The 16,345-nt window shown below is 33.9% G+C and overlaps 1 protein-coding gene across 1 annotated transcript; it reads right to left on the bottom strand.

Annotated features, from left to right (window-relative positions):
• Window positions 1-13,348: 13,348 nt before the first annotated feature.
• Window positions 13,349-16,079, bottom strand: LOC145601794 (receptor protein kinase-like protein ZAR1). Its single transcript, XM_081657868.1, has 2 exons — window positions 14,432-16,079; window positions 13,349-14,336 (listed from the first exon to the last, which is right to left on the bottom strand). The coding sequence occupies exons 1-2, from the start codon at window positions 15,882-15,884 to the stop codon at window positions 13,669-13,671; spliced, it is 2,121 nt and encodes a 706-aa protein (XP_081513994.1). The 5' UTR covers window positions 15,885-16,079; the 3' UTR covers window positions 13,349-13,668.
• Between the last annotated feature and the right edge of the window lie 266 nt (window positions 16,080-16,345).

Raw genomic sequence — 16,345 nt, 5'->3', positions numbered from 1 at the left:
GAACATGTGCCCCTCTAGGGTTTATGCCCTAGAATTTCGTGACATGATTGGCTGCGCAATCAGAGGTCGCCACGTGTCATGAGGGGCGCCGTTTTACGGTTTTCAAGGGTTTCTCGGGATTTGGGCCTGAGGTCATCAAGGCCTTTTTCTCTTTCTGATGTTGTATTAGGGTATTTAAAGAAGGCTGACATGTGTCACCCTGACAGGTGGACACGTGTCTCACTCTCATAGGGCCACGTGTCGCCTTTTTACTGGGCCACGTGTCACTATGAGATTGGGCCACGCACCTGGGGTATTTTTACCCTAAACAGTAGTGTGTATTCATTTGTACCCCTACAAATATTTATTTATATAATTTCTCTCATTACTGCGGCCAACAACTAAGTTTAACTTGTGACACAAGGTCAAACCGATAGAGGTCTTTGGGCATGACTAGCTATGACACACATAGGATGCTTATGAGACGAGACAACTCGCGAGCTACTCGAGTTCGACTCGGTCAAAACTTGACTCAAGTGAGCTTGACTCGAGCAAGCTCGAGATTGACTTAAAATTTTAATGAGTCAACTCATTACTCGACTTGAAAACTCGTGAGAAGCTCGAATTCCTGAACATAATATTATATTTACTAAAAATTAAAATATTTTGACAACACTTTTTTTTTACATTAAAAATTAATAAATAAAACATTATTTATGTACCCGTATCCTCATATCTATATTTCTCAAATGAGCAAATTAAAGAGATTTGAAGAGATGTTACATTAAATAGAGAGTTTTAATAAGACGAATCAAATTGCAATCTACTCGAGATCGACTCGGTCAAAGTTCGACTCAGTCATATTTAGTCAAAGCTCGACTCGATCAAAACTTGGTCAAAATTTGACTCGATTAAGCTCGACTCAATATGTTAACGAGTTGAATCGAGCTACCCCAAACTTGAACTCGACTCGTATCATAAGCACCCGCACCACATCGCACACGTTAACTGCACTAATGTAATAGAAGATTCTACATAAATCAAGAAAGGTTTGTCATATTAGAGCGGCTAGAACGTGAAAGTATCGAACTCCAAGAAAATGATCGAGGTATCGGATTGTTGTTCTGATCCGATGACGATCACATATGACGGCGATCAATCCCACAACAAAATTCGTAAGCTAAAAAGGCTTATTCAGGAAATGACAAATCTCGCATTTTTTATAGTGATTATGTTCTAAAACACATGTTTGTATTTTTTATTTAGTATTTAATTGTTTTTATTTATTAGATATTATTTCCATCTATTTTACCAAATCACTATTATTTATTGTATCAACTTTTTGGAATGTACTTGATGTGATTGATAATAGAATTCTTCCACTAAATATGTCTTTAGAAGATAAATATGGAGATGACTTTACAAAGATGATAAGTCATTAAAGTTTGACTTTTCTAAATAGTTAGGATTTTTTGGCAAAAACTACCTTTTATAACCAACATTTTGTGAAAAACTACCTTTTAAAAAATATGTTGTAAAAGACTATCTGATTTTTGAAAAATGTTGTAAAGGACTACCCTTAACGGAATCTGGACGTTGACCAATTTTTCCGTCTTTGACTTTGTCACGTGACTAGCATGTACCTTTAATGACCCTTTCTTCTCCCTTTTTTCTCCCAAATTTTCCGAAAATTTAACCTAAGTCAAATTTCTTAAGATTCGTACTATTCATTCACTCAATTAATCACTTAATCTCCCTCCATTAACGCTTCTCTTTCCAACTACACAGATAAGACGTCTTCTCTTGACCTCTGAAGATCACTAATGGCATTTTGCAGATGGTATTGATTTTTCAGCTATAAAGACCCAAATTTGGTAAGTTATACAATATTAATTAAATTTGTACCTTCGAAATTACACTCTTCATGTTCTTCTCTTTGGCTGACCAAAACAATTGTACTTTTGTTTGCTTGAAATGGGTAAAGCATCTATAAGAAAGCGAAATGAGGATATGGTGAAGGGACCCTGTGGCGAGTAATTCAAAAACCCAAGTAAGATTTCTTCCCTTTTTTCAATTGTATATTGATTGTGTTCATGCAATTGGGGTGAATAGTATATTATATATGAAATTGGGGTTTGTGTACTATTAGATTAAGGATTTAATTAGTTTAATTTATAGCACTTGGTTGGGTTTTGTGAATGGGTTGGTTAATTAATACTTATTTTTGGCATTATTTTACTGTATTTGTGGAATTGTGTTTGAAAGGAGGTGTATTTGTTTATTTGGAACTGGTTTAACGGTAGGGATAACATATTTTTTTCCTTAGTTTCGATTAATGGAAGGTCCAATGGAGTCTTTGTCACTAAAAACAACAGTAAAAAAAAACAACTTATGAAAAGGGAAAGGACAATTATTATGGTCTTGATTTGCATACCACAGTTTATGAAGTTTGCTATTTTGAATTTGTTGATTGGATAACGAAGGGGTTAAGGTATGAAAGTGTAGAACATATTTGGTTTAGGAAGAAGGGGTGTACCCTGTACAATGGTTTGAAGGAGATAAAGGATGACTCTAATATTCCTGAGTTTTTAGATTCTCCTGAAAAGGATAGTTGGTATAATCTTTATGTCACCCATGTTAAGGCTGCTGAAATGGTCAAAGTAATTAATATAGATGATGCTGATGATGTTGTAGTTGAGGATGAGGTGGACAGTGGGGGTCATGTGGATAGCATGACTGTGGGTGACTCACTAACATTGGGGGGTCCACAAAGTGATAGTGAAAACTAGGGGTGAGCAAACCGGGTACCCGGTCAAAATTTTAGGACCCGGACTTGGAATTGGTTGGAACCGGGTCCTAAAATTTGGAACCGGAATTGGAATTGGTTTAACCGGGTCCTAAATTTTAGGAATTGGAATTGGAACCACCGGGTATCGGTTTCGGTTCCGGGTACCCACTTATGTATGTAATTGTTAAAATAATAATACAAATTATAATTCTTATTTTAGTTAGTATCATTATTAGTGTGTAATACTTATATTTATATATGCATTAAGCTATTTGCATTGTATTCATGTTAGGTATTAATAATACCTTTTTTATTGTACAAATTAGATACATTTAACATATTTTTATTATTTAAAATTTATTTAGTTTAGGATATATTGGGTAACCGGGTACCCAACCGGTTCTGGGTCCAAAAAGTTGAGAATTGGAATTGGAATTGGTTATAACCGGGTCCTTAATTTATTACCCGGAATTGGAACCACCGGGTCCAATCTCGGTTCCGGACCCATCGGTTCCTAACCGGTTCCGGTTCCAATTCTGGGTACACGGAATTTTTGCTCACCCCTAGTGAAAACCCTAGATCTGGTAAAGATAATAACAACACAACTTCAGATCCTCTGCCTCTTTCTTCTCCCTCCTTCATAAAACACTCCACACTAAACGTTAAAAAAAAGGAAAGAAAAGAATTAGGTCTAAAAATTCAAGTAGATCTAAAAAATGGAGAGAGGCTAGTTTGAGTACTTATTTTGCTGCGGATGTTTGTCAATCTGAGACCGTGATTGATGAATCTGATGAGGATGACAGTGATGTACTCAATGAGGGAGACTATAAGGATGATAGTGACAATGATCTCTTTGCTGAGAATATAGAAGAGGGATTATAGAACACAGTTACCAGAAGTTGGGGGGGGTGCATATTGTGACTAGTGCAACTGGGCAGATTGTGACTAAGAGTGTAGCATTGCAGCAGACATAAGCAAATGAGGATGCAGAGAACATATTTTTAGGAAGTGATGCTGATATTAATGACTCTGATGAGGAAATTAGAAGCTGTCATGGTAGTGATGATGAGCAGGGCATGCGGTATGCTGTTTTCAATCCATCAGTAGACTTCAAAGGGAGGATTAAACTAGTGTTAGGACTGAAGTTCCCATCTGCTAACATCTTTAGGAAAGCTATTAGGTTCCATGCAATTGAAAATGGTTACAACTAGTACTACTTGCATAATGGGTAGGGATGGCAATGGATCCGGATCCGACCTAGATCCCTGGATCCATATCCATTTTCACGGATATGGATTTTCAAAATTTTAACCCGGTGGATCCGGGTCGGATATGGATCCTGTGCAAAAATTGTGGATATAGTTACGGGTCTAAACAATACATCCGGATTCAGATCCGTTTACCCTTTTTTTTATTATTCTAAGTCAAAAAGCCCAGCCCACAACTATTATCTCTCTCTTACATTCCCCTAACCCTAATACAGTAATACGTATCAGCAACCCTATAGCTTAACCCCAAATCATTCTCTCTCTAATCCCCAAATCATAGCTAAACTCTTAATATATCTAAAAGTTCATCCATTATTGGTGTTGAATATTGATAAGTTATTGATTGTATTGTACAGGTGAATATTATTGATTTCTTATTTGATTTTTTTCTTGCTTTGGTTGGTAATTGATATTTATCCTTTGTTTGCTCAAGTTCTTATGAGTAATTTTATTCCAGAATATAGATTTAGATAATTCTTGTAGCTTACTATAAACTTCAGTATATAAATGTTCATAAATTATAAATGAAATGCAATTATTTTACAAAAAAAAATGTGTTTAGTTCGAAATTAATTTTTTTTCTTAAGGATCCATTTAGGACCCCTTTTAGACCCGGATCTATAGGACCTGACGAATCTGGATATGGATCCTCGATTTACAGATCCGACGGATCCGGGTCGAATTTGGATCTAATGGACAAAAAGGGATCTGGATCTGGATCCACCTGGACCCGATCCAGATCCGACCCATTGCCATCTCTAATAATGGGAAGAAGAGGGTGTCAGTTTCTTGTATGAATAGGTGTAAGTGTAAGTGGAAAAAATATAGATTAGTGATGTGCACTTGTGGTGAGGAGAGGAAGTGTAACTTTAAGATTTCTGGTAGGAAAATGAAAGGAGAGGAGACCTTTCAGCTTAAGATCGAGCCTTAGATTGGAGCACATTTGTGGAAGGAAACATCAGAACAACAAGGTCACATCTGAGTATGTGGCTGAGAGGTTCCTAGATAAGTGGAGAGACACACCAAGCTGGAAGTTGTCTGAGTTTATGAAAAGAGTGAAAAGGGTGATAGGAGTAGAGGTTGGATATTACAAGTGCTACTATGCAAAGATGGTAGCACAGCTATTGTCAAAGTGGTTGGGATTGAGAAACCTCCTCCAGTTTTTCAAAGAAATATATTTGTCTGCAATCCAATAAGGAGGGCTTCATGGCAGGATGCAGGCCCATCATTTGAGTTGATGGGTGTCACTTAAGGGTTCCATACCCTGGTATATGCCTAACTGCAATTGAAAAGATGGCAACAATAATATATTTTTTGTAGCATGAGCCATTGTTGAAGTGGAAAATGCTGAGACAAGGGCTTGGTTCTTAGAGTTGTTGGTGGCTGATTTGGAGAGTGTGAAGGACTCTTTGACTTGGGTTGGAGAAAGAGAAGATGATGTGACCTATATGTCAGATAGGCAGTAGGTATTACACAAAGTAGTACATAATCTTTCATTTTTTTTTTTTTGCAAGTGTATAATACATACTAACATAATGTTGCTGTATGTTTACTGGGATTACTTGATGCTTTCACCAAAGTTGTGCCTAATGCAGAGATTAGATTACTGATTTGATATCAAAGTAGTACATAGCTTAAAACGAGTGCCTACTTTACTCTACCAAAACTCACAAACAGAGACATGACTACAAACTAGCTTAAAAGTTTCACCATGATGAAACTAACTACAACAGAAACAAATACAACTACACAAAGACACCTTATTACATTAACTCCTCCACTTGTCTTCTTCTTCAACTTTAGTTTCATTTTGTCTAATTCATCCAGTACCCTCTTCTTCTTAGATTCCAAGCAACAAACTCTGTTCTTCAACACTGCAACCTCAGCCTTAAGCAAGTGCTTTTCTGCAACAAGTTGATTTGTTATATCTCTCTGCCAATCAATAATTCCCTCATCAACCCAACGAAAATATTTGCAGCCCCTTTGATTCGTTTCTGGATTGTAGAATTTACAAGCTTCAAACTTTCTCCTTGGTTTTTCATGAGTCCAAGAAGTGACTCTTGCTATAGGTAGACCGCAATTACACTTGTTTATGGAAAGAAAATAATCCATCGCACTTGCATCAAAATCGCAATTGCAATTATTAAATCAAAACCCAATTGCTTTAAACATTTCAATTCCGCATATACAAGACAATTAAAAAACGGATTTGCACGAATTAAGCAAGGTAAACATGGATTACTTGAAACTTACAACAATTGGAAGGAAATTCAATAGACTGGGGCTGAATTTGAGAGGAATTCGAGAATTTAGGGTTCTAGGGTTACAAAAAGGGGTGAATCGGGGGAAATCGGGAAATTTGGGAGAAAAAAGGGAGAAGAAAGGGTCATTAAAGGGCACGTGCTGGTCATGTGACAAATTCAACGACGGAAAAATTGGTCAACGTCCAGGTTCCGTAAGGGGTAGTCCTTTACAACATTTTTCAAAAATCAAGTATTCTTTCACAACATATTTTGTAAAATGTAGTTTTTCAAAAAAAAAAAAAAGTTGGTTGCAAAAGGTAGTTTTTGACAAAAAAAAAATCAATAATTATATGTTTATGTTCTACACTACATATTCAAATAAATAAGCTATATGCATATTTTCTAAAAATGTAGAATATCTAATTAGAGTTGAACTGAACTGAAATTAAGGTGAACAGAACATGCCCTAAGTAAGTATATTCTATACATTCAATTATTTTTTTTATTTTTTACTTTTTAAAGGATTTATCAATATTTACAAGTTTGCTTGTTTTTTTAAAAAAATTTTGGAAAAATATATAAAATCTTCTAGGATATTGAATAAGTACATAAGTTGCTATATTTATATGCAAAATATTTGTTTCTTAAATACAAATTATTTTCAAATAAAAAAATATTAAGAACACACTAGGAGATGACACATGTCATTATCGGTGTGTCTTTTAGTATATTGTTATTGATTGATTGATTGATGATTGATGGTGTAAAATAAATAAAAAAATAAATAAAAATACTCTCATAGGCCCGCACTTCATCACTTATTGACATCATGCAACTCAATTAGTATTATGTGCACCATGGTGCAACTAGAAATAGGTGCACCACGACTATACTTTTGAACATTTAGTGTAAAGAAATTGAACATTTTACAAAAAATGAACATTTAGTAAAAAGAATATGAACACGTCACAAAAATTGAACATAAACATGCAATGTTCATATTGTATCAAGAAATGTTTGTATACATTAAATGTTCAGTTTATATTACAAAACTATTGAATTATTATGAGTCAGTTTAAAATTTGTTTGACTCGTAATAATTCAAAATTTGCGACTGTTCATATTTTTTTTATACTAAAAGTTCAAAATTATAGGTGTGGTGCATTGTTATTGTTCAGATTTTTTACTAAATCTTCAAAATTTGTGATGTTTAGATTTTTTAACTAAATGTTCAAAATTCTTGATTGTTCAGATTTCTTTTACTAAATGTTCAAAAGTATAGGCATGATGCATTGCAATTGTTCAGATTTTTTAACTAAATGTTAAAAATTTGCGATGTACAGATGTTTTACTACATGTTCAAAATTTGCAATTGTTCAAATTTTTTTACTAATTGTTCAAAAGTATAGACGTGGTGCACCTATTTCTAGGTGAACCATGGTGCATCTTAAAATTTGCCCATGCCACTCATTAGTATCAACCAATTTTAGTCTTTTGGACTGATAGGCCCAAGTCACCCAACATACATATACATGAACATGATCATCAATTATCATCCTTCAAAAAAAAACCATCAATTATCAAAGAAATCCTTGTGTAACGTCAATTTGTATCTGGTCAGTAAACCAAACAATAGTAATAGTATTATTGAGTACAAAGCATTTAGTCTGAGAAATCATAACAGAATCATTATTATATTTATGTGATTATTGTTGTCATAATTCATAACTTTAAAGATACATCATTTTAAGAATCCTAGCTACTTAATCAATCTTGGCCTTCTTTTATAATCATCATTCATCTTATATCTAGGTCCTTTCCAACATCTTAACGTATGGAAGGAAAGAACTACTTTTACAATATGCTGACCATCTTAGCACTTATTGCAACAATAAGGGTATTGTATCTATAAATATTGGACTGTATACTTCCTCCTTAAAAAATTACAACATAGGGGAGTTTCATGGTTTATAGGAGAGGAGAGAGATAGAAAGTGATTATAAAAATAATAAAATAAAATAAAAAAGTTATTCATGTGATGAGAAGAGAGATAGAGAGAATCATTATCCAAATAAAATAGTATTGCGATTAATTTATTATTTCCTTAAATGGAATAGTTACAATAAAAAAAAAATTGATGGATAACTATATATGTATCCAAAGTTGACATGACAAATCCATTTAGGCCTGTTCTCTTCACCTTAAAAAAATAATATTAAGTAAAAATAAGTCCAGTTTAGTAAAAATAAGTTCAGTTCTGTAAAATTAATTTCAATTCAGTAAAATTAATTTCATTAGTAAAATAAAGTTCAGATCAGTAAAATTCAGTTTTCTTAAAGAATAATTATAATAGAAAATCAGTAAAAATAATTTAAGTTCAACAAAAATAATTTAAGTTTAGTAAAATTAATTTAAGTTTAGTAAAAATAATTTAAGGTCAGCAAAAATAATTTTAGTTCAGTAAAAATAATTTCAATTCAACAAAATTAAGGTGAAGAAAACAGGGTCTTACTAGTATAAAGAAAGTTGTGTGAAAATTAAACAAGATACGGTTTGTATCCAAGTGTATATGAAACTGTATCCTATTTTGACACAACTTTCTTTATTTATGGACCTGTATTCTCTTTATAAAGTTGAGGAAAATTTGTGTAAAACTACCCTAAAGATAGGGTCATTTGTGAACAACTACCCATTTTTTTTTTATTTGTTTAGAACTACCCGTAAGTTTGGAAACGTTTCGGTAGCACTACCCACTAACGTTCTCCGTCCAATTAAAATGTTATGTTGGCCCAATTTTTCACTTTTATCAATTACAATGCATGGCTAATTAATGCTAAAATAAACAAAAACCCCAATTCAATTAAACCCCCAAACCTTAGAAATCAAAATCCCCAAATAATTTTACACTCATGAACCCTAAAATGAATTCTAATTAAAACCCTTATTAGATTAATTAAGGTGAATTAAAACCTTTAAACAAACTCGGAGAGTTGATTGGGTGGCAAAAGTGAAAAAAGTGGGCTCCGATAACGTCTTAATTGGACGGAAAATGTTCATGGGTAGTGCTACCCAAATGTTTTCAAACTTGTGGGTAGTTTTAAACAAATAAAAAAAAATGGGTAGTTGTTCACAAATGACCCTATCTTTAGGGTAGTTCTACACAAAATTTCCTAAAGTTGAGATTTTGATTAATTTGCTAATTTACATCCTCAAATCTAGTCTTCAAAATACATGCCCAAAAGTATGTTACATGTAATAACAATGTAATATGGATCAGTGGAAGTACATTATTTTCTTATTTTGGATCAGCTTTTTTTTTTTTTTTTTTTGAGGGAGTGTCTATTTTTTTATTTGAAACTAGTTTTTGGGCCCGGACGATGCCCCGGATTATTACATGGAATTGAACATTAATATACATTGTAATGTATGATTTAATTTTCTTGTAATTAAATTTGTTGTTTATATAGTCATTTGCTACATATTAATTTTTTGTATTCAAATGATTGCATAAAAAATTACCTAGCTTGGTGGTAAGATACTTAGTTCTAGAATTAGAGGTTGTGGGTTCAATTCTTGCGGAGAACTCTTTTTTCTTTTTATTATGATGAGTCCATGACATGGAATGAAAAACAAATGGAAGAAGAGCCACGTAGCATAATGAATAGTTGAGTAGGTGACGTGACGTAGTGAGGAGAGCTTACGTGACACGTGGACGTTCTTAGGAACGTCTTTTAATATATTAGTATAGATATTGTAATCACATTATCCTGTGTAATCTAGAAGTTGAGAGGAAAATTTAACATTCCTTCTTTTCTTTTTTTTTTGACAAACATTCCTTCTTTTCAAAAAAAAAGTACGGAGTGTATATTAATCTCAAATAATTGTTTTTACGTTACTCTTTACAAATTAAACAACAAAATTAAAAAATCAAGTTGAATTTGTAAAAAAATATTTTCCGTTAAAACAAACAAAACTAATTGGGAAGCATTTTCAGCAAATCAAAACAGCAAATACCTTCATTTTCTTCCTTGACCAGCTTGACAAATCATATGATTGAATACCTTATAAAAAGTCAAAAAAATTGTCATTTAAAACCATAAACTTAAATTTTCTCACTTTTTGGAAGGCATGATTGGCGGACACCAAATCATTTAAGGAGCTGTACACTACTTAAGTTGGTTAATTACTGTTTCTAAATTCCTAATTCTATCCTAAAATTATTTGGATAATTAACCAATAATAAAAAAGATTATGCCGCATTATTTTCGTAATATATATTTCTTGTATGCCAGCATTATAAAACGCCAAAAAAGGGCAGGAGTCAGTAAGTTAGACAGAATATGTTTAATCATGTTGACAGTTAAGAAAGTATTTTGGTCAGGATTAGGCAAATCTAAGTTGACAGTTGACTGACATCCTTAAACTGTGAGGCATTTCTCTTACAAACTCAGTCAAATGGATTGATGTTCTTGTTCTAAGCTCAGTGATATGAAGTACAATGTTACTCATTTCGTATTAAAAAGGAGTAATTGTTTGTCAAAAAAAAAAAGTGAAACACTCTTTTTACAAAAATTTGGATACATATGATAAGTGTGACACTTATAAAAATAGAGGGGATATATATGTTCACAAATCAATTTTAGATATTAATTATGTTCATTTCTCATGATTTGATATTACTAAAAGACTCATTCAACCAAAAGCTTAATTAAGCTGATGGTTAAAGCCATGATCGTTTTATATACTCTATCATGCTCCTTTACAGTTTACATACATGAGAGCTCATTAGGCTTGAAACGCTTCATATTCCACTTTGAAAGGAGAGGTGGATGAAATTTATCCCCGTGACCTTTGTGTCACGTTACCTCTTGATATCATGTTAGAGGATCAACTCAACCAAAAAGTTTATCAGATGGATAAAGCCAATGATATACTCTATCATATGGTCTAATCTGATCTGATTTTCAAATTTGACTAAACTTACCCTTATTTGTTTGATTTGATATGAAATTATCAAATAAGACATAATTAAATATGTATTGATGCATTCTTTCCAAATATGAATTATTCATAATTTTTTATTACCAATATAAATATATATACGGATAAATAAACATATATAAAAAGATCTTATCTAATGTGACCTACAGATTTGATCATTTCGAATACAATCGAACATGGTTAAAAACCTGAGTTGAACATAGTCTTACTTGCTTCATTTCCTTGACCATTCACGCCTGGAATTTTTAGTATCGTTATGGCTAAACATTTAAGTCGTCAAAACATGTTCAATGTGAAATCTTGTTTGATTTGTATTGATTTGTAATTTATTGATCGTAATTTGTGTAAAAAGTGGATGTAAGAATCCTACTTAATTAATCTTAGCCTTATTTCATACTCGGCTTCCATTTGTTGATGTAGTGCCTCAAATTAAAAATAATAATTTCTAGTGATTCTTCTCTTAGTAATGGTAATTAACATCAGATATATGTAGCCTGACAATTTGACAAGTAGAAGATAATACGGTTACTAGTGTTGCAATTGCTAAGTTAGTGTAGTATAGTATATTAGTGGGGAGTTATCTATCATGTTATTAGTGGGGAATTATCTATCTTGATTAGTGGAGAGTACATATATCAACTTAATGAAACAGGGGAGATACGTTTACAATTTATTTTTTTGCCACCTGCTAGTATTGGTACAGAGGTACTCAATTTTCACAAATATGATGGTAAAATCGTATGCACAATGCACTATGTATCCACTCCAGTGAATATATAACCAAAGGACATAAAGACATGTCTAAAAACACATTAGACATGCCCTGTTTGGTGGTAGAGCTTTAGGTAGTGATTAGCGTTTTGACTAGTCAAAACATTACTAGAAAAAATTTGAGAGTGTTTTAACAAGATAGCAATTCTAGTAGCGGTTAACGATAGAGGTAGCGTTTAGGTAGCTTTTCTCAAACGTTAATAATAATAGCGTATAGATTTAGAAGTAGCAGGTAGCGTTTGACAAATTTTATTTCAATTAATATTTATATGAATTTTGATATATTTTAGTATCACAACCGCTACTTTTACCAAACACTCGTACTTTTAACCATTACTTTGACAGCTAACCTCTACCCACTATTAGTTGACAGCTACTCGCTACTCGATCGCTAAAAGCTACCCGCTACTGCTACTTTTGCCAAATAAGACCATTATCCATATTATTGGGTAGACATGACTAATTTTTTATTCTTTATATCATATAACTTTCAAAATAAAAAAAATTATTAAAATACCATAATATTGAAAGCTACAATAAGGGTGGAGCCTTGCATGAGTTGATAATCAGCGGCAATGAAAGTTGAGAAGTTGAAGGACATCATTAAAGATAAAGTTAGCAACTTGGAGTTGGATTCCACTTCTATGACACACAACTACACAACTAACACAAGTACTTCGTATAATGTATTGTCCATTTGTCCCAACTCCAAAATTAATACACATGAAAATGGAAAGCATTTAGTACTCCTTATTCTCTTTACAAAGTTCATTTTATTTGTTAGAATATGCATTGAAACAGTTTGTCCCTACGAACAATTTAATTCGTTGTTATAAAGTCATCCATGTGTGTGACATTTGTTGGTTTTACATTAACCTATCTTACTTAAATCTGTTGTTGGAAATTAAAAGTTTTCTCAACAGATTAGGAAATTATAAACTAAATTATTTTCCAGTCTTATGCTCTAATTATCTAGGGTGATTAATTGCCCAAAAGTATTAGTTCAGTCACAACTAGTTTAGACAATTACGTATTAGTAGTGGTAATACAGTCTCAAGACCTGGTATCAAATCTTGTCAGCTAAGTGACTTTATATACGCGGATGCACCCAAAAAACACCTTAGGGTGGTCCGCGACCAAGATGAAGCTAGCAATAGGGGGCTCAGAAGGGAGTGTAGATTCTAGTGTATGGAAAAGAATCTAAGCATTACATAGTACTACTCCATTAGTAATTAGAGTAATCTATTGTATTATACACTTCCATAGACACAGGAATCTAATGAAGGAAGCAAACAAGCTAAGCATGAACATTGCTTTCCAATTTCATTGACAAAGAACAATAAGACAAAAGCTTACTGCTGCAAAGGTTACAAGCACAAAAAGATTGAATGAGACAACAAATTTGGCATTATGTACTTACAATTATGTATCATAAAAACACACTCAAAATACTCACAAGAGTAACATTTACTTGCAGCACTGCTAGTCTAACATCCTACTCTTAGTGACTATGTGTTCACGGGCAAAGATAGCATTGATGATTCACCCACCAAGCCATAACTTGATCCACAAATTCTACCTTCAAGGAAGGCCACAGTCTTATTGATGTGGAGCGTTTTTACGAGCTTAGCTCGGGTAATCTGTCTAATGCGTCGTAAACATGTCTCATTGTTGGCCTTTTCTCGGGGATGGTATTAACACAAGCCATAGCGATTTTTAGAACAGCTATTATCTCGTCTTCCTTGTCTGCCTCTTGAGCCAAAGACGGATCTAGAACATCGATTAGTGGTTGTTTCTCGTCGATGCATTGTTGAATCCATTGAACAAGGTCCATTTCCGAGGTGCCCACTTCAACTAATGCGGATCTTCCAGTGATCATTTCTAGTAAGATCACCCCATATGAGTACACATCCCATTTTTGTGACGGTTTCACAGCCTTAAAGGATTCGGGAGCTTGGTAGTAAGTAAATGCATTCGTAGCTGAGACACTTCCGGCTTCTGAAGGTGCACTGCCTGCTTGCTTTTGTTGGGGTTTCTCAGAGGTCATCCTACTAGATTGAAGGGTAGGGGATCCCCCGGCAATATTAGCAAGGCGCCCGAGTCCAAAATCTGCGATTTTGGGCTCCATGCTGTGTCCAAGAAGTATGTTGCTCGGGTTTAAATCACCGTGAACATATTTTTTGGGGCTGAATTCATGCAAGTACACTAAACCTCTAGCAACATCTCTGATAATTTGTAATCGAATTGACCACGACAAAGGTGTAAATGAATCCATCCCTGGTTTCCCTATTGACATAACAACCAACAAAAGCCAAAGAAACATATTAAGAAACCAACATTACAAAATCAATCAAAGGCAAACAGAGTTTATGAAAATATACCATGTAAAGCAGTGGATAGGCTTTCATTAGGGACATAGTCATATATAAGCAGCTTCTCGTCAACAGACCAATAATATGCCCTTAATGTGACAACATTTGGGTGCCTAAGCTTCCCAATTGCTTCAACTTCGGTTTGAAATTCCTTAAACCTCTGTGAACCGCCTTCGCCTAGTCTTCTCACAGCCAATGTGAGTCCATCTTCAAGCACCACTTTGTACACAATACCAATCCCACTCTTTCCTAACACGAAAGCGGACGCCTTAAGAAGCTCATCTAAATCAAATGCCACTTGAGAATCCAAGGGCACCAAATCATACTGCTCAATGTGCTCTGATAAGGTTTCAGATTCCTCTTTTGTGAAGCAAAAACACTCCCTACTTTCTCTACCTCCCTTCTCATCCTTACTCTTACAAGGACAAACCCTTGTATAACAATAGGACAACAACCACCCAATTAGACAAATCCCAACAACATCACTCACTACAATTGCTACAATAGCACTCTTACTAAGCCCTTTTCCCTTACTCTTCCCATTCCTACTCCCTTGGGGTGAATAATCACTAGGCAAATAAGGGTATGAGGCCGGCGAGGCGGCCGAAGAATCCGAAGAACAAGGATTCTTCAATGGAGGTCCACAAAGGCCAGGATTACCAATAAAAGCAGTAGGTCCTCTATTCATAAGAGCACCAGTTTGAGGAATTGGTCCACTCAAATTGTTATAAGTAAGATCAATATAAACCTTCTCAGGCAACTCACCTAGACTAGCAGGAATCAACCCACTAAACAAATTATGAGAAAAATCAGCAGTACCTTGTAAACTAGACAAGTTTCCCAAATCATTTGGGATAGACCCATTAAACTTATTATAAGACAAATCAAGTTTCTCAAGACCAACCAAATCCCTCCCAAACCCATTTGGGAGATTCCCACTAAAATTATTATGACTCAAAACAAGATTTTTTAGCCTCTTACATTGAAGAATTGAAGAGGGTAAAGACCCATTTAGGAAATTTTGAGACAAATCCAAATTTTGAAGATAATTAAGCTTCCCAATCTCAATTGGTAATGACCCATAAAAGAAATTACCAAAAAGTACTAAACTTTGAAGCCCTTTTACTTGAAAAAGATTAAGGGGTAATGGTCCATAAAACCTATTACTCCTTAAATTAATATGCCTTAATTCTGAAAGAGACCCAATTGAACTAGGAAGATACCCTAGTAATTTTTTCTTGGGTATACTAACAGAAACAACTTTGAGATTTTTACAAGTTATACCATTCCAAGAACATGGGTTTTCATCAGATTGATTCCAATTACTCATAGACCCATCTGGGTCTTGAGTTATGGATTGTTTGAATGATAAAAGTGCAGCACCTTCATCATTCAAACAGTTTATTACTGAAGATTTTGAGCTCAAGAGAAGAAGAATTGCACATAAAATGAAGTATTGCATTACTAAAATTGGTCAGTTTGAATACAAAAGATGATGAATTCAGGGTTACCTGAGATGATTTTGCGTAGATTTGGAGGATTTAGAGAAGGTTTTTGGTAGTGGGAAAAGGGTTTGTAAGTGTTGAGAAAATGGAATGGAATAAAAAAAACAAGGACAAGGAAGAAAAAAGCTGAGTGAAAGAGCAAAAGATGGTGTAGAAAGATGAGGGTAAAGTTAAATAATTATATGTCCCTCACTTATATTATGGTCCAACGTCATATACAATTATGCAATTTCACGGTTAACTAGTTAAACAAATAACTAAATAAGGCAGCGTAGGGTATACGGAGTGTGTAATGTACTGTGTGTACCAAACCCGAGTTAACCCGAAATACTCGATTTGAATGATTTCTCTTTGATTTGAAATGTACACGAAATTAGATGATTCGGTTTTTATTCTATTCATTTGTTTCATAAATTAA

Source organism: Chenopodium album, chromosome 21 (assembly GCF_948465745.1).
Source record: "Chenopodium album chromosome 21, dcCheAlbu1.1, whole genome shotgun sequence".
Classification (NCBI taxonomy): domain Eukaryota; kingdom Viridiplantae; phylum Streptophyta; class Magnoliopsida; order Caryophyllales; family Amaranthaceae; genus Chenopodium; species Chenopodium album.
Note: the sequence above shows the minus strand (reverse complement) of the source record. Positions and strands in the feature narration are given on the sequence as shown.